The sequence below is a fragment of the Suncus etruscus genome, chromosome 15 (assembly GCF_024139225.1).
Source record: "Suncus etruscus isolate mSunEtr1 chromosome 15, mSunEtr1.pri.cur, whole genome shotgun sequence".
Taxonomy (NCBI): domain Eukaryota; kingdom Metazoa; phylum Chordata; class Mammalia; order Eulipotyphla; family Soricidae; genus Suncus; species Suncus etruscus.
Window position 1 is genome coordinate 57,259,578 of NC_064862.1, and position 21,684 is coordinate 57,281,261.

General features: G+C 43.4%; 1 protein-coding gene across 1 annotated transcript; it reads left to right on the plus strand.

Moving 5' to 3' along the window:
* Positions 1-174: 174 nt before the first annotated feature.
* Positions 175-16,536, plus strand: DCTN5 (dynactin subunit 5). The gene is made up of 6 exons (XM_049789233.1): positions 175-308; positions 1,096-1,164; positions 9,643-9,761; positions 11,358-11,469; positions 13,231-13,333; positions 16,288-16,536. Exons 1-6 carry the CDS (start codon positions 261-263, stop codon positions 16,383-16,385), a joined length of 549 nt encoding a protein of 182 aa, XP_049645190.1. The 5' UTR covers positions 175-260; the 3' UTR covers positions 16,386-16,536.
* Positions 16,537-21,684: the final 5,148 nt, after the last annotated feature.

Here is a 21,684-nt window from a genome sequence, read left to right on the forward strand (position 1 = left end):
GCCGCTCCCGCCGCGCCGTCAAACGCTGTCCAATGGGAGCAGCGGCGCGGACTGCGCAGGCGCAGGCGCAAGCGCAGGCGCAGATGCATGCGCAGGGGCAGGCGCAGGCGCAGACCTCCGAGCACGGAGCGGCGCCGAGGTCAAAGGGCGCCAGAGCGGAAGTGGCCGGGGTACCCGGAAGTAGCCGGAATCCCAGCGCCCGGGAGCGACTCGCAAGCTTTGTGACAGGAACGAGGAGGACAAGGAAGGTGTCGCCCGCCATGGAGTTGGGAGAGTTGCTGTACAACAAGTCGGAGTATATCGAGACGGTGCGCGCGAGTCCTGCCCTCCGGTCCCTGCTGCGCTTCCTTCCCCCTTTAGGGACTGCGGTCCCCGATGCTGTCCCTGCTCCTGCCCCGCCCCGCCCCATGGGTCCCTCTGTCCGAGCGTGGGCGTAGATGCTTTAGCTTCTTTATTTTTGCTTTTATGTCTACGGAGCCATCTATTCGGCTTTTGCATTGACTTCCGATTGCTTCGGAGAGACATAAATGCCTCCTCATAATGCTGCATCTCCAGCGTAGCTCCGCCCCGAGCCCGGCCCCTTTGGACCTAGTCGGTGACAGTTTGTCCAACGCAATCATTGACAGCCCGATTGACTGTCGTTTTTGCTTTTCATTGATTTCTCCCAACTTTTATCATAGTCATGGGGCGAGGACATTGCTTTGCACGCGTGAATCCCATTTTTTAGATGTTTTGTTTGAGGGGGTTCACTCGCATTCTCAGGGGTTAATTCCTAGCTCTGCACCCAGGAATCAATCCTGGAGGTGCTTAGGGGACACTATGGATTGTCGGGGATCGAACCCGGATCCACAACCTGCAGGCCAATTGCAGGCCCCGGGTCCCAGACAACCCCACTTTTGGCCCCCAGTACCTCCTGGCTCCCAAGCATGCCAGGTGTAAATGCAAAAGAACAGCCTCCTTTCCAACGAAGAGAGGGGAGAGGGGAGAGGGGAGAGGGAGAGGGAGAGGGAGAGGGAGAGGGAGAAAGAGAAGAGAAAACATAAACAACAGAAGAATTTCTTTTTTTCTGTTTGCTTACATGCATTTTGCTTTCAGGCTTCTGGGAACAAAGTAAGTCGCCAGTCTGTGCTGTGTGGCAGTCAAAACATCGTCCTCAATGGCAAGGTAAGGGGACCCCCAAGTTCCACAAGCCATCCCCTCACTATATGTTTTCCCATTGTCTCACAGAGCGGCTGGGCACACATCTGATTCAGAGTTGCCTTTCAGCGACTTAAAAGGACTTAGAGACATTTTGTCAGGTTTTGTTTGGGAGTCACACTCAGTGTGCTGCTCAGGGCTTATCTGGCTTAGTGCTCAGGGATCCTTCTTTGTAGTGTTGGAGATCCAACTGGGGTGCCAGGCAAGCACCTACTCCCTGCACTGGCTGCCAGCTTCTGCAAAGTCCTTTCAGCTGTCTTTTTGCCCCTAAAATGTTTTTAAATGGTTTTAATTTATTTATTTATTGGTTTTTGAGCTGCAAACCAGTGTGCTCAGGACTTACTCCTGACTCTGCTTAGGGATCACTCTTTAAGGTGTTTGGAGAAGGGGAGTGGATAATGGACCATGTATGGTGCCCCAGTCAGCTGCCTCTGTATCAGCTATATGTGAGACAAGTACCTTCACCTTTATACTATGTCTTCTATCCCCAGGTTGAATTTTTAACATTGCTGTGGCCACAAAGGCTACCTAGAGTTTCTTGGGGAGATTAGAATTAAGCTTATCACACAAATGAGACCTGTGCTCTACTATTTGAGTTGAGTCCCTGGCCCCATCCACTGTTTTTTGTTTGGTTTTTGTTTGGGGGACCCTACTGCTGATACTTTAGACCCACTCTGAGCAATGTTGTAGGGTCCAGGCAGAGCTCAGGATTAAACCTAAATTTCCAGTCACCACTCCAGCCCATCTCTTCACCTCTTAATTTTCTTCCTTTCGAGGAGAGGTGGAGGGAGGATTTGTTTTCCTAAAAATGTAACACTAACTTCTAGAGGGAAAGTAGTATAACTGTAGTTAGGAGAATCCAAATATTTTTGGTTTTTGTTTTGTTTTTTTTTGGGCCACACCTGGTGATGCTCAGGGGATACTCCAGGCTATGCGCTCAGAAATTGCTCCTGGCTTGGGGGACCATATGGTATGCTGGGGGATCAAACTGCAGTCCTTCCTAGGCTAGCTCACGCAAGGTCTTATCGCTCTGCGCCACCGCTCTGGCCCCCCAAGTATTTTTTTTTTAACTTTATTTAACTTTAATTTTTTTTAACTTTATGGGACCAGAGAGGTGGTGCAAGCAGTAGGGCATTTGTCTTGCATGCGCTAACCTAGGACAGACCTTGGTTCAATCCCCAGGCATCCCATATGGTCCCCCTCCCCTCCAAGCCAGAAGCGATTTCTGAGCGCATAGCCAGGAGTTTACCCCTGAGTGTCACCAGGTGTGGCCCAAACCCTCCTTCCCCCCCCAAACAGCACTGTGGTTACAAAATTGGGTTATAATCATATCATGTACATCATCCTTCACCAGTGCACCCTTCCAATCACCAATGTCTATTTCCCTCCCACTTCCTACCCCCCAGCCCCTACCTTGCTCTAGGGCAGGCAGATTGCTTCTCTCTCTCCCCCCCCCACTCCTGCCTTCCCTCCTAGTCTCCCTCCCCCCCACACTGTGATTTTCACTATTGAGGTTTTTTTTTTTGGTTTTGGTTTTGGTTTTGGTTTTTGGGTCACACCCTGCAATGCTCAGGGGGTTACTCCTGGCTCTGTGCTCAGAAATCACTCCTGGCAGGCATGGGGGACCGTATGGGACACCGGGATTTGAACCTATAACCTGCATCAAAGGCAAAAACGCCTTACCTCCATGCTATCTCTCCGGCCCCTATTTGCACTATTGTTAATGGAAGGGTGACTTGCCTGTTAGGTTCTGCACTTTCAGCACTGTGTTCTTGTCTAGAACAATTAGTTTCTTCTGTAATTGTCCTAGTAGACCTTTTTCTACTCTAGCTACACTTACCATTCTTTTCAGCAAGCTTTCCCTGGACTGGACCTCCTGACCTTTGTGCCTGTTGTCTCTGGGTATTAATACCATACTATCTCTTGTTTTTCTTATTTATCACAGATAAGTGAGATTATTCTATGTCTATTCCTTTCCCTCTGGCTCATTTAATTCAGCATAATAGTTTTCATGTCCATCCATGTATATGCAAAAATTTTTTTTTTTTTTTTTTTTGGTTTTTGGGTCACACCCGGCGATGCTCAGGGGTTACTCCTGGCTGTCTGCTCAGAAATAGCTCCTGGCAGGCACGGGGGACCATATGGGACACCAGGATTCAAACCAACCACCTTTGGTCCTGGATCGGCTGCTTGCAAGGCAAACGCCGCTGTGCTATCTCTCCGGGCCCGTATATGCAAATTTTATGACTTCATTTTTTCTTAAAGGATGTATAGCATTCTTTTTTTTTTTTTTTTTTTTGGATGCTCAGGGGTTACTACTGGCTTTGCATTTAGAAATCACTCCTGGTTTGGAGGACCATATGGGACACCGGGGATAGATCCCAGGTCTATCCTGGGTCTGCCTCGTGCAAGGCAAATCTCCTACCGGCTTTGGCACCTGTATAGTATTCTACTGTGTAGAAGTTTCTTTAGCCTTTATCTGTTGTCAGGCACATGGGTTGTTTCCTGACACTGGCTATTGAAAATAGTACTGCACTGAACATAGGAGTGCAGAGGACAGTTTTATATTCTGTTTTTGTATCCCTAGATGTGATATTGCTGGGTCATATGGAAGCTCAATTTCTAGCTTTTTGAAGCATGTCCATATTGTTTTCTCAAAAGTTTGGACAAGCCTGCATCCCCACCAGTAGTGAATGAGAGTTCCTTTCCCCCCACAATCACGCCAGCACTGGTTGTTCTTGGTTTTTTGTTATGTGTGCTTGTCTCTGTAGTGTGAGATGATACTCATTGTTTTTTTGATTTGCAGCTCACTGATGATTAGTAGTGAGGATCATTTTTTCATGTGATTTTTAGCCATCTATATTTTTCCTTTGAGGAAGTATCTGTTTATTTTTTCTCCCCATTTTTTGATTGGGTTAGATTTTTTTTTTTGTTAACATTCAATCAGTGACTTGTATGTCTTAGTAATTTACCACTTATCTGATGAGTATTGTATGAAAAGTTTCATTCTGTAGGTAGCCCAGTCACTATTTCCTTTGAGATACAGAAGCTTCTGAGTTTAATGTAGTCCTATTAGTTTATCTTTGCTTCCACTTACTTGGCCAGTGGTGTTGCATCCTTAAATATGCCTTTAGTTTCAGTGCCATGATGTGTTCTGCTTATGTTTTCCTCTATGTACCTTATTGCAACCTTGCATGGGGGACCCCCGACCCGCGGGGGTCTGGAAATGAAGGTCGCTAGTAATTCGTGGGTTTGCCTGAGCAGAACTGATCTGTGAAGAAAAACTTGAGAAGTTAGTAAGAAAAGTCCTCAAGACAACACATGCTGTTCAAAAGGGATTTATTGTCGGGGAGATCAGCTTTTAAGGGCTGAAATACGTCAGGGGGTGTTACAGGTTTTCCACCAATTACAATTGCAGGCACTCATTAGCATAAGCTGGGGGCAGGTAATAGGGAGGGGTAAAAAGGTAGACCTGAGCACATGTTTATACTAAAAGAGTTTATACTGAAAGTACAAGATCCAAACAGGGACTTATAAATTTTACTCAGCAAGCATAAATAAAACATCAGCTGTAATCATGATAATCTTTTGCTAACACAAAGGCAAGTTGCTCTATATTTTTCTTTCTGGCTGGATGTATTGGGCTGCTTTGAATTACTTTAGTATTTGTCTATTTCCTTTGTTCTCAGGGCATGGGCGCCTCTGGTCATGTGGGTGACAAGGTCAGGGATTTCTGAGGTGTCCTTTGTTCTAGGTTCCATCAGCTAGGCTCCCCACACCTTATGGTTTCAGGTCTGATGTCAAGGTCTTTAATCCATTTTGATTTGACCTTGTATATGGTGTTAAGGAGAGTTCTGAGAGGTCTGAGTTCTTTTTTTGCATGTGGTTGACCAATTTTCCCAGCACCACTTGTTGAAGAGGCTTTCCTTGTTTCACTTTGTGTTTTTTGCTCCTTTATCAAAAATTAATTGTTCATAAACCTGTGGGTCCATCCCTGGATAGTCAAGTCTATTCCATTGATCTAGGTCTGTTTTTACTCCACTACCATCCTGTTTTACTGACTGATGCTTTATAGTACAGTTTAAAGTTGGGGGCTTTATAGTATAGTTTAAAGGTAGGGAAAGTGATTTCCTCCCATCTTTTTTTTGCCAAGAATTGCTTTAGCTATTCATGGACGTTTCTTTCTCCTTATAAATTTCAAGAGTTTCTGATCCACTTCTTTGAAAAATGTCATAGAAATTCTTTTTTTTGGGGAGGTGGGGGGAACCACACCTGGTGGCACTCAGGAGTTACTCCTGGCTCTGCGCTTAGAAATCACTCCTAGGGGCCGGAGAGATAGCATGGAGGTAGGGCGTTTGTCTTGCATGCAGAAGGATGGTGGTTCGAATCCTGGCATTTCATATGGTCCTCTGCCAAGAGCGATTTCTGAGCATAGAGCCAGGAATAACCCCTGAGCGCTGCTGGATGTGATTCAAAAAAAAAAAAACAAAACAAAAAACAACGGAATTACTCCTGGCTGGCTTGAGGGACCATATGGGATGCTGTGATCAAACCTGGGTCTTTCCTGGATTGGTCACATACAAGGCAAATGCCCTACCCACTGTGCTATTGCTCCGGCCCTTGTCATGGGAATTTTTTTGTTTTGTTTTGTTTTGTTTTTTTGGGCCACACCTGGCGGTGCTCAGGGCTTATTCCTGGCTGTCTGCTCAGAAATAGCTCCTGGCAGGCACAGGGGACCATATGGGACACGGGGATTCGAACCAACCACCTTTGGTCCTGGATCGGCTGCTTGCAAGGCAAACGCCGCTGTGCTATCTCTCTGGGCCCGTCATGGGAATTTTTATAGGGATTGCTTTAAATCTGAACAATACTTTAGGAATTTTGTTTGTTTGTTTTTGGGTCATACCTGTCAGCAACTCAGGGGTTACTTCTGTCTCTGCACTCAGAAATTGCTCCTGATAGGCACGGGGGACCATATGTGATGCTGGGATTTGAACTACTGTCCACCCTGGATCAGCTATATGCAAGGCAAATGCTCTACCACTGTGCTATCTTTCTGGCCTCACTTTAGGAATTTTTTGACATTTTTAGATGTTAATCCTCCAAATCTATGAGCAGAGTATATGTCCCCATTTTCTAATGTCTTCTTTTATTTCTTGAAGCAGTGTTTTGTATTTTTCTTTATATAATAGGTCTTTCACTTCTTTAAGTTGACTCCAAGGTATTTGATTTTCTGAAACACAATTGTGAATGGGATTGTGGGTTTTTGGGGGGGGGTTGTTTGTTTGTTTGGGTCACATCTGACAGCGCTCAGGGATTACTCCTGGCTCTATGCTCAAAAATCACTCCTGGCAGGCTCGGGGGACCCTATGGGATGCTGGGATTCAAACCACCGTCCTTCTGCTTGTAAGGCAAATGCCCTACCTCCATGCTATCTCTCTGGCCCCGGATTGTGGATTTTTTTTAAAATTTAATTTAATTTAATTTAATTTTGGGCCACACCTGATGATGCTCAGGAGTTACTCCTGGCTATGCGCTCAGAAATCGCTCCTGGCTTGGGGGATGATATGGGATGTTAGGGAATTGAACTGCAGTTTGTCCGGGTCAGCTGCATGCAAGGCAAGTGCCCTACTGCTTCGTTATTGTTTCGGCCTGTGTTTTTAACATATTTTTCTTCTCTTTCATGATTTGTATATAGAAAAGATATGTATTTTTACATATTAATTTTGTAGCCTGCCACTTTACTATACAAGCCTCTTGTTTTTAGAAGCTTTTATGTGGAGTCTTTATGATTTTTCTAAATCATGTCATCTGCAAACAGTGATAGATTCACTTCTTCCTTTCCTATGGTGATGCTCTTAATGTCTTTTTCTTGCTTAATTGCAATGGCAAGTACTAAATTTGAATAGAAGTGGCAAGAGTGGGCAATCGTCTTGAGCCAGATTTTAGAGGAAAATATTCATTTTTTAATTTTTCCCCATTGAGTATGTTTGCAATGGGTTTGTGATAAATGGCTTTGACAATATTGAGGAAAGTCTCTTCAAAGTTCTCTTTTTGTTGTTGTTGTTGTTGTTGTTGTTGTTGTTGATTTTATTTTTGGGTCACACCCCATGGTGCTCAGGGTTTACCCTCTTGGTTCTGCACTCAGAATTCACTCCTGGCAGGCTCGGGGAACATACGGGATTCTGGGAATCCAACAGTTGGCTGTGTACAGGCAAATTCCCTACTACTGTGCTATTGCTCTGGCCCCTTCAATTCTCTTCTTATTGAGAGTTTTTAGCATGAATGGGTGCTAGACTTTGTCAAATGCTTTCTCAGCATCTATTGATATGATCATATGATTTTTTTGATATAGTGTATTATGTTGATTGACTTGCATATGTTAAATCATCCTGCATCCCTGGAATGAATCCTGCTTGGTCATGGTGTATAAGCTTCTTGATGAGTTATTGGATTGTTAGCTAGTATTTTGTTGAGGATCTTTTCATCTGTGTTATTCAAGGATATGGGCCTATAATTCTCTTTTCTTGTGGTGTCTTTGCTTTTGGTATTAGAGTGATTTTGGCTTCATAGAAACTATTTAGGAGTGTTTATGTTCTTCCATTTCCTGGAAGAGCTAGAAGAGAATTGGTGGTAGAACCTCTTGATTTATTTTTTATTTGATACCTAGCACTACTTATGAATGATCCCTGAGCTGCCAAGAGTGATCCCTGAGCTCAGAGCCAAGAGTCCCGAAGGACTGCTGGGTGTGATTCCCCCCAAATAAAATAAATAAGAATATCTTTGTTTTTATTTATTTTAATAATAATAACTTAGTATTACAGTATAATTATATATATAAAATTGTTAATAATAATTTTAAATGATATTTTATTTAAGCATATGGTTACAAACATGTTCGTAGCCAAGTTTCAGCCATAAAATGCACACACACACCCCATTACCAGTGCAACTTTCCTGCCACCAGCGTTCCCTATTTCCCTCCTCTCCCATCCCCTGCCTTTCTTGAAGACAGGCATTGTATTTTCTCTGTCATTGCTTTGGTAGTTGTTAGTGCGATTTGTTTGTTTGTTTGTTTTGTTTGTTTTTGGACCACACCTGGCGGTAGTCGGGTTACTCCTGGCTCTGTGCTCAGAAATTGCTCCTGGCAGGCTCGGGGACCATATGGACCACCAGAAATCAAACCCAGGTCCATCCTGGGGTCAGCCATGTGCAAGGCAAACACCTACTGCTGTGCTATCTATTCTTCCCCATTAATGTGATTATTTCTCTAACTGCACTTAACCACTCTTTGTGGTAAGCTTCATATCATGGGCTGGTCCTTCTGGCCCTCACAGAGGTCCTAAAGGCCCTCGCCTTTAAAAGTTTGAAAGAATTCACTTGTGAATCTATGTCAACCTGGGCTTTTATTTTGGGGAAGATTTTTGATTATCTTTTCAATTTCCTCATGGCATCCATTATGGTTCCCGAACCTGCCAGGAGCAATTTCTGAACACAGAGCTAGGAGTAACCCCTGAGCGCTGCCGAGTGTGACCCAAACACCAAAAAAAAAAAAAAAAAAAAAAAAAATGGAGGAGAAATGTCATGGGGGGTGTGCTTTGAACCTGTCCATTAGGAGAAGGGTGACAGTAGGTCATGAAGGGTTCCACTGTGCAGTGTCTAATATTGTCTGGCCAGGGCACAGGTGTCCTTATCTCTACAGAGGATTTCTAATTTTCTGTCTTGGCCCACACTGAGCCAGAAGAATGTTATAAGGTGGCATCCCCCAGAGAGAAATTGCCACATCCTAAAACTGCAAGCCTCAGACCAGTCTCTTAAACCCAGAGGGTATAAGCTGGAGGGAGATAGATAAAAGTTTTTTTTTTTTTTAACCACATCCAGCAGTGTTTAGAACTTACTCCTGGCTCTTTCCTGGTGGGCTTGGGACCATATGAGATGCCAGCAATCGATTGAACCTGGGTCAGCTTCATGGAAGACAAACCCTACACACTATAATATCATTCTGGTCCCAAGGGATAGAAAAGCTTTGATCATTCCAATACATTCATGTTCTCCATTGTTTATTCTGTACATGCACACTACAGGCAAAGTTTGTGCTGTTCTAAAGACATAGTGCAATGAAGTCACTATTGTAAGGGAAGCTCTACCTTACAATGTCCCCTTTTGAGAGAGTGTGTGACTCTGTGATCATGGCATAACTTTTAGTGTCTTACTTCCTACTCTGTTTGTTTTTGGTTTTGGGGCCACATCCAGCAGCACTCAGGTGTTACTCCTGGCTCTGCACTCAGAAATCGCTTCTGGCAGGCTCAGGGGTCCATATGGGATGGGAATCGAACCCAGGTCCATTCTGTGTCGGCCACGTGCTATCTTTCTGGCCCTTCCTACTTTTTTGATTTGCCCTTTTGACTATGCTAGTGCCTTATTTTTTAATGTTTTGTTTCCTAGACCATTGTGATGAATGATTGCATTATCCGAGGGGATCTGGCAAATGTAAGAGTTGGACGCCATTGTGTGGTGAAAAGTCGGAGTGTTATAAGGCCACCATTCAAGAAATTTAGCAAAGGGTATGTAATTACCTTGTTTTAATTTTCTTTTTTGTTTTGTGTTAGGTCACACTTGGTCATGTTCAGAGTTTACTCCTGGCTCTGCACTCAGGAATCACTCCTGAGTACTCACGGGACCATATGAGATGCCAGGGATCAAACCCAGGTTGGCCACTTGGAATAGAGGTCCTCTGCATGCTTTACTAGCATTCTGGCCCCTACCTTTAGTCTTGGTTAAAACAAGATCTGCTGCCATTATTCATGAAATAAAGTGTGATATGAAGAACAGGGCCGTTATTTGGAAAAAGTGAGTAAGATTTCATAATAGTGAATGCAATTCTGGTCATGATTGTTTTTGACCAATTATGGTTGGTTGCCAGAAACAGAAGCAGTCCAGCAGAATGGCAGGATATTCTGATGAACAGACATAGGCATAGTCCATGGAATCCCTGTTAGAATAAGGACCCAGGCTTTTTTGGAAATAGACTTCTGTTCATTATTGGGTTTTTTTTTTTTTGGGGGGGGGTGTCACACCCGGCAGCACTCAGGGGTTACTCCTGGCTCTATGCTCAGAAATTGCTCTTGGCAGGCTCGGGGGACCATATGGAATGCCGGGATTCAAACCACCGACCTTCTGCATACAAGGCAAATGCTTTACCTCCATGCTATCTCTACCACTATCTATCTCTGGGCTAGACTGTCTCTTCCCTGGCCCTCTCCATTTCTCACTCTGCCTGTATCTTCCTTGCTCCAAGACACAACCTTATTGCTTCAATCTCTCCTATATATCTACCTCCCCTTGTAGTTTGCAACAGAGGGCTGGGGAGATAATACAGGAATTAAGGGCTTACATTGTGCACAGCTGCTGTTCCAGTTTAAACCAAAAGAAACTCAATGAATAGGAAGATTTTAATAACTATATGTCTGTGGTGGACTGGTGTATCATCTTTGAAAAATAGAATATAGGCCTGACAAGAGTGATCTGCAGTTTCCTTATTTGTTCCAGTCCAAAGATTCTGCACTCTACATATCTGATGGTGATCACAGGACCACAGTTGATGATGTTTGAGGGACCCTGGAGGCTGTGGATGATGGCTGAAGTTGGGGTGGTAGAGGGATGCTGACACTGGTGGTGGGTGTGGTGTTGGAACAGTGTAGGCCTGAAGCTTTATTAGTAACAGTATTGTAAATCACAGTGCCTAAATAGCAATTGAAAGAAGCAAAAAATGAAGCTGGAAAAGAGTCTGCTAACTCCTACTTATTGTTCTTGTACTAATTTATATGTCATTTTGAAATAAGCTTTCACCAAATTTCCAATATGACTAATTCTCCTTATTATAGTTTCATAACTTGATAAAATTTTCTCAATGGCTCTTCTACCAGCTCTGGTTTGAATAGTCAATTTAGCTTCAACATTATAGAATTTCTTAGTCAATTCAGTCAATTTAGCTTTAACATTATAGAATTCCTCCATCTAAGAAATCTTCCCTTTTTTTCCAGAGCAGTCTTTTCAGGACAAGATTATATAAAGTTGAAATTATTATTTATATTCCTATAAAACTGGACTCAAAGTATGTCACTTTGACCCGTCTTTGTCATTTTCTTTTTCTCCCATAGTGTCGCATTCTTTCCTTTACATATCGGGGACCATGTCTTCATTGAGGAAGATTGTGTGGTCAACGCAGCTCAGATTGGCTCTTATGTTCACGTTGGCAAGAACTGTGTGATTGTGAGTATGGCAATATGCAGCTTCTACATCTGTCTCCTTCATCACTTCATCTCTGCTTCAATGACTATACAAGGTCAAAGTAGGTTCCTGTCTCCTGGGGCTATTGTTGAATTTGGAGCTTTTTTCTGGGTAGTCTGAATTGTGACTAATCTTTATTCCTTCTCTTCTATATCCTCTTAAAGTCTTGAATAATTTCGCCTAATTCCCCAAACAGTCCTAAACCGTTGTCTGTTTTACAGATAAGACCAAAACCCTTAGATAGGAGCTGAGAGAAGTCTAGGAAGTGGTAGAAGTAGTTTGAATTCATGCGACTTGGCCATCTTTGGTTCCCTGATGGGGAACCAGAGATCAAATCTGGGTCAAATAACATGCAATGCAAGCACTTTACCACTGTACTTTCTCCCTGGCCCATGTTGATTGCGACCCTTCAGCACACCAGTCTCTTTTCCTATCCACCCACTGCCCACGAGCCAATTTCTACATAACCTTCTAGAGTCTCTTGCCCCCACCAAACTGGAGGATCCTTGGCTATGGTAACAAACATACCAGGTAGTGCAGTGGTCCAAGGTACACCATGAAACTAGACAGAACAGAACAGAACCAAGAATAATCACTCCTCATCTCTCTTCATTAGTCCAGGAAGCAGATGAATCTCCCAGACCTAGTTTTTTTTGGAATGCCATACCCCCTTTTGCTCAGAGCTTACTCCTGGCTCTGTGTTCAGGGTTCATTCATGGTGAGGGTTAAGGAACAATAGGTGGTGCCTGAGTCAGGTGCACAAAAGGCAAACTCTTTGTTTGCTGTGTTGTCTCTAGCCCATGACCTAATTTCTTAACTTCAAAATACTGTGGGTGGTGACAGAATTGAAAAGTAGTGCTAGCAGATAAAGTAAGCCATAAGTTCAGTGTAAAATTTCAAATAGCTTGCCCACCACTTGTTCACTGGAAAGAAAAATCAACTAATCACTCTGTATCCATATTAATTTGTCAGCATTTCTCCAAGTGAATGGACATAGGAGTCAACCATGAACGTGTAGGTATAAAATGGAATGAATTGACTGTTATAAACCATGAGTGTTGAAATAAGATCTAATCTCATGCGCAAATTTCTCATGCACAAATTTCTCTTACGAGTGTCATTCAGGTCAGGACTCTGTCTCCAATTCTGTTTTCTCTAGTTGGCTCTCAAGCAGAGTCTCCTCATGGAGATAAGACCTTAGTGCCTCCAACCTGGTTTCTAGAAGTCCCTCTAAAAAGAGCTGCATCCCTAGTGGTCCGAGAAAGTCCCTGAAGATGTCATCATCAGTCTTGATTTGGTGCCTGGATTGATGCCCCAGACTCAATGTGCAGCCTGACTTGGGGTTTAGGATTTTCTGGGATGTAGAAGCATCTAGATTTAGGTGATTTTCAAGGAAAATAACAGTTCTGTCAGCAGAAAAGGAGGAGGAGATGGGGTCCAGAGCCTTAGCACAGTGGGGAGGGCATTGTCCTTGCACAGGGCCAACCCAGGTTCAATTCTTGGCATTCCCATATAGTTCCCCGAGCACCACCAGGAATGATTCCTGAATTATAGAGCCAGGAGATATCCCTTGAGCATTACCAGGTGTGGCATCTCTGGCCCCTCCCAAGAAAGCCAAAAAAAAAAAAAAAAAAAACGGATGTTAGATAAACAGAACAGCACAGACTTTTTTAAAATTTAGAAAATGATATAGTACTCTCGCATTTTCTGGTCTGCTTCTTAGTAATAAGATTTCAATTTCAGGGGCGCCGATGTGTATTAAAGGACTGCTGCAAAATTCTCGACAACACAGTATTACCCCCAGAAACTGTGGTTCCACCATTCACAGTCTTCTCCGGCTGCCCAGGTAATGTGTTGGTGATTACAATTGGTTTATGTTCCATCACAAAAGTAATGCAAGCAGTTTCAGTCTCTGAGGATATGCCAATCAGCTAACTTTTACATTCTCTGTTAAATGCCTAGAAATACTTAGAAGTACTAATTAAAATGTAGTATATAGAGTCAGAAAGACAGTACTGTGGTAATGTGCTTGTCTTTAATGTCACCAGCCTGGTTCAGCACCCAGAGCCACATGTAGCAAGGAGTGGTCTTTGAGCACAGAAGCAAGAGTAAGTCCTGAGCAACACCAGGTGTTGGCACTTCTTACAACCCCAAAAAACATACATATAGTACATATCTTTTAGTGGGATCTTTGGGCCAGACCTGACCATGCTTAGGTGTCACTCCCTCTGGTGCTCAGAGTACCCTGTGTTGCCTGGGATCAAGCCCACATCAGCTGTGTGCAAGTTAGGTGCTTTCATCCCTGTACTCTTTCTCTCCAGCCATAGTATGTTACCCTTTTGAATGCTTCAGGAAATGACCATGGGTGAACAGCAAAGAGGAAACTCACCTGCCCCATAAGCCTGCTAAAATGAACTCTGTCTTCAGAATAGAGTGACCTAAAATGAAAAACAAAAAACAAACAAACAAAAAATAGAGAGAGTGGCCTACCTCAAGTAAGAGGCAGATCTTTGAGAGATGATTCCTCAATAAAAGTTTAGATTGGGAAAAAGTCTGTCATCAGGTGGAGCTGGGGCTAGAAAAGGACTTCACCCACTGATGCTCAGTCTACTCTGTCTCCCTGGCTTAAAAAAAAAGAATCTTGGGGCTCGAGTAGTAGCACAGGGGTAAGGAATTTGCCTTGCATGCAGCTGACCTAGGACAGACCATGGTTCAATCCCCCAGCGTCCCGTATGGTCCCCCAAGCCAGGAGCGATTTTTGAGCACATAGCCAGGAGTAACCCTTGAGCATCAAAGGGTATGATCCCCCCCCCCCCAAAATAAAAGAATCTCAAAATTTAGGACCAGAGTGATGGCACAGCTGGTAGTGTTTGCCTTGCATGTGGCTGACCTGGGTTCATTCCCAAGCATCCCATATGGACCCCTGAGTTGCTAGGAGTAATTTTTGAATATACAGCCAAGAGTAACTCCTGAATGCTGCCAGGTGTGGCCCAAAATAAATAATAATAATAATAATAAAAATTCAAAATTGGGGGCTGGGATATGATAGTACAGTAGGTGAGGTACTTACATGTGACCAGCCCAAGTTCAATCCCCAGCATCCCATATGGTTCCTCCAAAGCCTGGGAGAAATGATCCCTAAATGCAGAGCCAAGAGTAAGCTCTGAGTACCACCAGTGTGGCCAAAATACTTAAAAAAAAAAACCCTCAAAATTTGTGTATTTGTAATATTGATGTTGGTTGCCCATTTGTAAAAGGTACCTGTGAAAATTCTTTATTTTCAGACCAATTTTTTTCTATCTTCCCTGTTATTTAATATCTCTACATACATACATAGAAAAATTAACATATGTTCATTATATATGAATGTAAAGGTATGTGTATATATAAAATGGTATTTCATATATGTGACAAATTATGAAATTTAATGCCTGTATAGATTATTCTGCTCCAAAACATGTTTTCTTCTTTTTTTTTTTTTTCTTTTGGGGGTGTTTTACAACCATTTGTACTTAGGGCTAACTTCTGGTACTCAGGATTTATTCTTGCCAATTTGGGATTAGCATGCTGAAATTAAACCCAGGTCAGTTGCCACATGCACAGCAAATGCTTTATCCGCTGTGCTAGTTCACTGCCCCAGAAACATGGTTTTGGGGTGGGGGGTGGGGCCACACCCAGAGGTGCTCAGGGTTACTTCTAACTCTGTTCTCAGAAATCACTCCTGGCAGGCCTGTAGAAACATATGGGATACCAGGTCAGTTCAGGGTTGGCCGCGTGCAAGGCAAACAAACGCCCTAGCGCTGTGCTATCTCTGTGGCTCCAGAAACATGTTTGTTTTTAAACACACTATCTTGTACATCTTGTCATTATGTAGAGATTTGCCTTATTCTTTTTTTTTTCTTTTTGGTTTTTGGGCCACACCCAGCAGCACTAAGGGGTTATTCCTGGCTCTACGCTCAGAAATAGCTCCTGACAGGCTCGGGGATCATATGGGTTGCTGGGTATTGAACCTGGGTCTGTCCTGTCATCTTCATGCAAGGCAAATGCCCTACTGCTGTGCTATTGCTCCAGCCCATGCCTTATTCATTTTAATGGTTCCATGTTTCTACCTTATATAAATGTACTTATATAAATCGGTCCCCTGGTGTAGTGAACTCTTAGAAATTAGACATATTCACTACTGGAAAATTTTTTTTTTTTTTTGGGCCACACCCGGTAACGCTCAGGGGTTACTCCTGGCTATGCGTTCAGAAGTTGCTCCTGGCTTGGGGGACCATATGGGACACCGGGGGATCGAACCGCGGTCCGTCCAAGGCTAGCGCAGGGAAGGCAGGCACCTTACCTTTAGCGCCACCGCCCGGCCCCCACTACTGGAAATTTTGCTGCTTACGCTATTGTATAAATATTGTGTGATTGGGAAGGAAGTTAAATTGTCAAAGACGTTTCCTGCTTTGTGGAGGTCTCCTTGGTTTTCCCAGTTGTTTTCCCAGTAGGTGTCTTACTAGAATCCTGAGCAGAGACAAATCCATGACCTGGAGCTCTGCACTGGGTGTGGCAGTGTGAGAGGCCTTCATTCTTCCCATTTTGCAGTAACCACATAGTGTCATTTGCTGGCAGGTATTCTCCATTTGCTGGCTGCTCTGTTTGGTTTCTGCACACATAGAGATGGGTCTCAGTCAGTAGAAATATGTTACCACTGAATTGACTGGTGACTAGAATGAGGCCCCTGGGACCTTCAGCAGAAATCTGAGCATTGTCCTCTCTGGCTCCTCGGATCTGACCGGGTCTTTCTTTCTCCAGGACTCTTCTCAGGGGAGCTCCCAGAGTGTACCCAGGAGCTGATGATTGATGTCACCAAGAGCTACTACCAGAAGTTTTTGCCCCTGACACAAGTCTAATGTCTCTGCCTCGTGTCCTGAATTCACATGAGCTCTAAGATGAACTTGGGGACAAAGTGGGCCAGTGAGATCTACCCATCGCTCTTTTGTCTTTATTCGACATGTTCCACCTCTTGGGTTTTTTTTTTTTTTTTTAAGAATTTATCAGTCCTGGAACCTGGAGTGATACAGTGAATAAGGTACTTCAGTTGCACAGGCTGACAGATATTATCTCAGCACCTTGTACCCCTGAGATCACCAGGAGTGATCCCTGAGTGTAGAGACAGAAATTTGCCATGAGCTTAACCAGATGCGGCCCCAAAGCAAAACAAAATTCTGAATTTTTCTACTAAGCACTCCAACTTCATTCAATAACAGAACATCTGTCTCCAGATGCTCTGCTTAAACTTTCTCTGTTGTGTGTATTCAGTGCACAGAGTCATCTATGTGCGGCGCTCCTGCCTGTGGATCCTACGACAACCTGCTTAGAGCAGAGGTGCCACTCAAAGTGTCACTCAGAGCATGAGCCACACACAGCTCGCAGGAGTCCACTTTCCTGCTGCCAACCCATCTGGCCTCTTGCCCCACTTGTCTATAACTTAAAAAATAGTTCTTACAACCCTATTCACTAATGAATTTGAAGGGAGGGATATTTCTCTTCTTTCAGAGATAAAAGATTGTCTAGAATGCTCTTCCAGGGCTTGGATTTTTCAGTACAAGGGAGGCCCACGACACACAGGTTTATTTGTGTGCAGTCCCAGTGTGAATGAGCTGGCAGGCAGCATCTATGCCTTACTCCACTACATTGTGGCATTTGTGGCCCTGGTTCTCTTGACACAAAACCATTCACCTACTTTGTATTTGCCACAAGCCTCATTGCTCAGGCAAAAATAATTTCCTTGGGCCCAATTACACATGTATGTGGGGCCTCTGAACACAGAACTATGTGGAGAAAATAAGGTTTCCAATGCTGCTCTTACCTTCTCCCTCTGGGTAATGGGCCAGCTCTGGTGGTTCTGTTCTGACTTGTTATTGGTTTAGCAGGAAGTGTGAGAAATGAAGTCTCTGGGAGGTGGGCTGGCTGACTTCTTGGTTCTGCTGTGAATTAGGTAGAACAGCTCAGCCCCAAAGGTTAGAATCTAGCAGGAGCTATACTGTCTGATTGTTGGGTTGACAAAAGCAGTTATATGTAATTGTCTCTTATAACACTTCCCTGCTTTTACATGTGTATTAAAAGATTGACACATGAAACAAGATATCTGAAAATGATCATTCTACTTCCAGTAAAGCCTGTCTCCATTCCTGGGGCTGTTTTCTTGATACCTGCTGCCCTGCTACTAGTTTGATATTCACAGCCCTGTAAGGTAGTTGTAAGGTCATTATACAGGTGAGAAAAAAACATGAGAACATGCTAAATAGCCTGGGCTAGCCCCCACTGTGAAAAAATAGCTGGTCCCAAAATCGCTGGCCCACACGGGCCTGTCCCGTTAACATTGACAGAGTGTTTACCATTTGTACACAACTGTTCCTCAGCTCCGCCCTGCTGAGCAGACATAGGTGCATCCTTGGAGCACATTGTGCAGTGTCATGCTGATGCCAATCCCTGAGAAGGTTGCAGTCTGAAAGGCCTGTATCCTGGTTACCCTTTGCCCCCACTGCCATCTTTATGCTACCAGCCAAGATGACTAGGAATTGTCCAGGATTAGATGCTCACTGTGATCCAGGCTGACCATTTGCACCCTTGAGGAATCTCAGAACTTTTTGAAATCCATTCTCCTCTCAGGTGCTTCATTTTTCTCTTGGGTTTGGAGGCCACACCTGGTGTTTTGGTAGCTATCCCAGCCATTTGTTTAGGGGTCCCACGTGATGGGGCTCAGGGTACCATCTGGGACCAGATAGAACCTTGGTCTCATGCATACGAAGCATATGCTTGGCCCATAGAGCCATTTTCCCAGGCCTGCCTTAGACACACTCATTCTCACTTCTACTTTCTACTCATCCCCACCTTCTACTTCCTACTGTGGCTCTGATGATGACCCGGGTTCATGTGCCTTGCTTGTGATGCTCACCACAACACTGATTCAGTGTTCAGAGGCTGCACAGTTCAGTTGTGCTTTCGTGTGAGATTGCCAGACATCACACACTTGTTTGAGTTGTGGTGCTCTTCCACATTCTAATTTAGGTCTGTCTGTCTGTGCTCCTCACTATGGAGAAGGCATGCATACTTAGTTGTGTTCTTCACACATATCTGCCTCGAGAGGTCATACTTCCTGCTGAGGTTCCAGAAAGTAGAGCAGCCAGGACTCTGCTAGGTGCAGGTAGGAGGACAGAGGGGCTCAAGATCACTGCCTCATGTTTGCAAAAGGCTGGTGTTTTTCATCACTGAGCCATACCTTGACCTTCTCAGACTCTTTCAGGTATGCAGTCTAGGTTTAGAAACTACGGTGACTGCTATCTGAGCCCCATCACTTTCTCTTAGCAGTTTTGAAAAACCATTTTTTCAAATTTGTTTAATTTGGAAGTTAATATCTATCCATTTTGATACAAATTAAGAGACAGATGGACTTAGGGAGATACTCTTAAACATTTAAAAATTTTGTTAAATTCTTTAAATAGCTCAAGCATATTATTTCAAGAATTCAGTTAGGGGTGAAGGTATCATCAAACTAGATTTCCCAGCAGAACTCAGTCCCCGTTCTGCTTTCCTGGCCGCTCTAACTGATTTTTGATCTCCTGTGCCAGAGCTGGCCTGTATATGCTTGGACAGATGCCTGTGTCTATATAGTTTCTTTGTTTTATCTGGATGTGAGCACTGCTTTGCCTCCATGTGCCCAACTTTTATTATTGTTGAGATTCTTCATGTTAGTACAGTTACAGAGGCCATAGAAAGCAATTCCTAACATTGACAGAGTTTACCATTTGTACACAAATGGTCCTCTGAGTTTATTTATGTTTATTAATTCTGTTAGTCCACCCAAGAGCCATGAGGCAAATATAATTATTCTCCCCAAGGAACAAAAGTTAATTAAATTAATAGAAGTTTTATAGCTAAAGTGATGGCAAAGCTGGTCGTTCTGGCTCTAACCTATGCACTTAATCACTATTCTGGGATCCTCTCTATTACTATTTTTCATTGCCAAAATGGTTGATACCTAGCCTTTGTTGTATAGAAAGTTAGGAAAATAAGCATTTTGCATTTTAAAATAGGTAAAGGAAGAGGGTTTTGTTACCCCCCACTTAGGGGGGCATGCACCAGACGTGGCTTTTTGCCTTCCTGGTGCAGTGTCTAATTTTTTCTCCCAAGAAATATCTGCCAGAAGGCCCGTTTAGAGGTTTATCATTGACCCTTTGCGTGGATCACTGGCGATATTTCTGTCATACTTCCCACATGGTAGTGACTCAACATTTTTCCCTTTAATTTGTTTTTGCCCACTATAGAAATTTGGCCTCAGCTTTCCTGCAAACAATGTTGGTACCAAGTGAAGTAAGTCAGAGGGAGAGAGAAAGACGCAGAATGGTTTCACTCATCTATGGGTTTTAAAAAAAATGAAAGACATTTTTAACGGTATCTCAGAGACAAGAGAGATGAGGGCTGGTAGGTGCAGCTCATGACATGAAGCTCATCACATAGAGTGATGAGTGCAGTTGGAGAAATGACTACACTGAAAACTATCATAACAATGTGAATGAATGAGAGAAGTAGAAAGCCTGTCTCGAGTACAGGTGTGGGGGGGGTGGAGAGGAGGGAGATCTGGGAAATTGATGGTGGGAATGTTGCACTGGTGAAGGGGGGTGTTCTTTACATGACTGTAATCATACAACTATAATCATATTTGTAATCACAGTGTTTAAATAAAGATAATTATAAAAAAAAAGAAACCCCCCCCCCAAAAAAAAGAAATGTTGGTACCAAAGCCCGCCAAAAGTTCCCTGCTGGCTAGTTTATTTGTGACTCGTATTTCTAGTATAACCTGGCGCCAGCAGCTTGTTTTTCTGAGTCTAGCTCTATGATGGTAAACAATTATTTCTGTCCCCCCCAAAATCTATTTTCCAGCAACTAGATAAACATCATAAATATTTCTCTTTTTTTAATTTTTAATTTTTAATTATGAGAACAATGATGCAAAGAGGACAAGGTAAAGTTACAGTGGAAGGACAATAGCCCATAAACAGTTCTCAGAAGAAATCCCCTTGATGACGCCTAAATATTGAACTTACAGTCAAAGAACATTAATAAAAATAAGGCAGAACCCATGTACAATTACTTTGTCCACAAGTCCCCAGATTGTAGTACATTATAACATTTCTTTCTTTGTGTGTGTGTGTGTGTGTGTGTGTGTGTGTGTGTGTGTGTGTGGTTTTTGGGTCACACCCGGCAGTGCTCAGGGGTTATTCCTGGCTCCAGGCTCAGAAATTGCTCCTGGCAGGCACAGGACGCCAGGATTCGAACCAATGACCTCCTACATGAAAGGCAAACACCTTACCTCCATGCTGTCTCTCCGGCCCCACATTATAACATTTCTTAGCAGTACACAAAGCAATCTAAAGCCATGAAATTTATATGACTACTTAAATATTGAAGCCATAGTATTTTTTTATATTTTCATGCACGTGCATATTGGTTTAAGTTAACATCAAAAGTTTAAGAGGGTTTGGGGGGGGGGGGTTAGAGTCAAAGGAACACAGTAAAAACGGTGTTAGAGTGGCAAATATTGTTTGCATAGGCCCACCAAAATATGGGGGACATGGAAAGGAAAAGCCTTGGTCTAAATACAAGGAGACCCTATCCCTGAAGTTTCCTGGCATAAGACGAACTCTAGGCTCCAGGCAAACTAGTTTGTTCAATCCAAGTCATTGTAGTGCCAATACAGTTTTATTTTTCACACAGTCTCTATTGTTGGCATCAGGTTTCTGTATTAAAGATCCTGGAATCTGCACATCCTACATTGAAATCAGGCTAGTGTGGATTATCCTCTAATTTCACCTCACAATTCAAGGGCAATACAGAAAGCCCAGTCCAGTAAGCAGGTCATTGTTGTTAAGTCTTATCAGTATTAAGGGAAGTCTCTTGAGTACGTCGATGTCAGAGCAGCGGTAGGGTCTTCCCTGGTAGACGATTGCCTCCAGGTGATGTTATAGACAACCTTGGATGTTTCGTAGATGTCTTCCCTAGATCCGGGGTGAATGGAGAATGCCCATTCTTCTGAGGTCTGTGCCAGGTCATTATGTCAGTGTTCAGGGTGTAAGGTCCCATTGCATTACAAGATTTGTGTGTTCCCATCTCTATTAGATAAGAACTTATTTGTATGTATAGTATTTT

What these genes read in the sequence shown, in the direction of transcription:
- DCTN5 (XM_049789233.1), top strand. Translation starts at nt 261, where the DNA reads ATGGAGTTGGGAGAGTTGCTGTACAACAAGTCGGAGTATATCGAGACG. An exon ending in TTCAAGAAATTTAGCAAAGG is followed by an intron (nt 9,762 to 11,357) that starts GTATGTAATTAC and finishes TTTCTCCCATAG; the next exon opens with TGTCGCATTCTTTCCTTTAC. An exon ending in AGTCTTCTCCGGCTGCCCAG is followed by an intron (nt 13,334 to 16,287) that starts GTAATGTGTTGG and finishes TTCTTTCTCCAG; the next exon opens with GACTCTTCTCAGGGGAGCTC.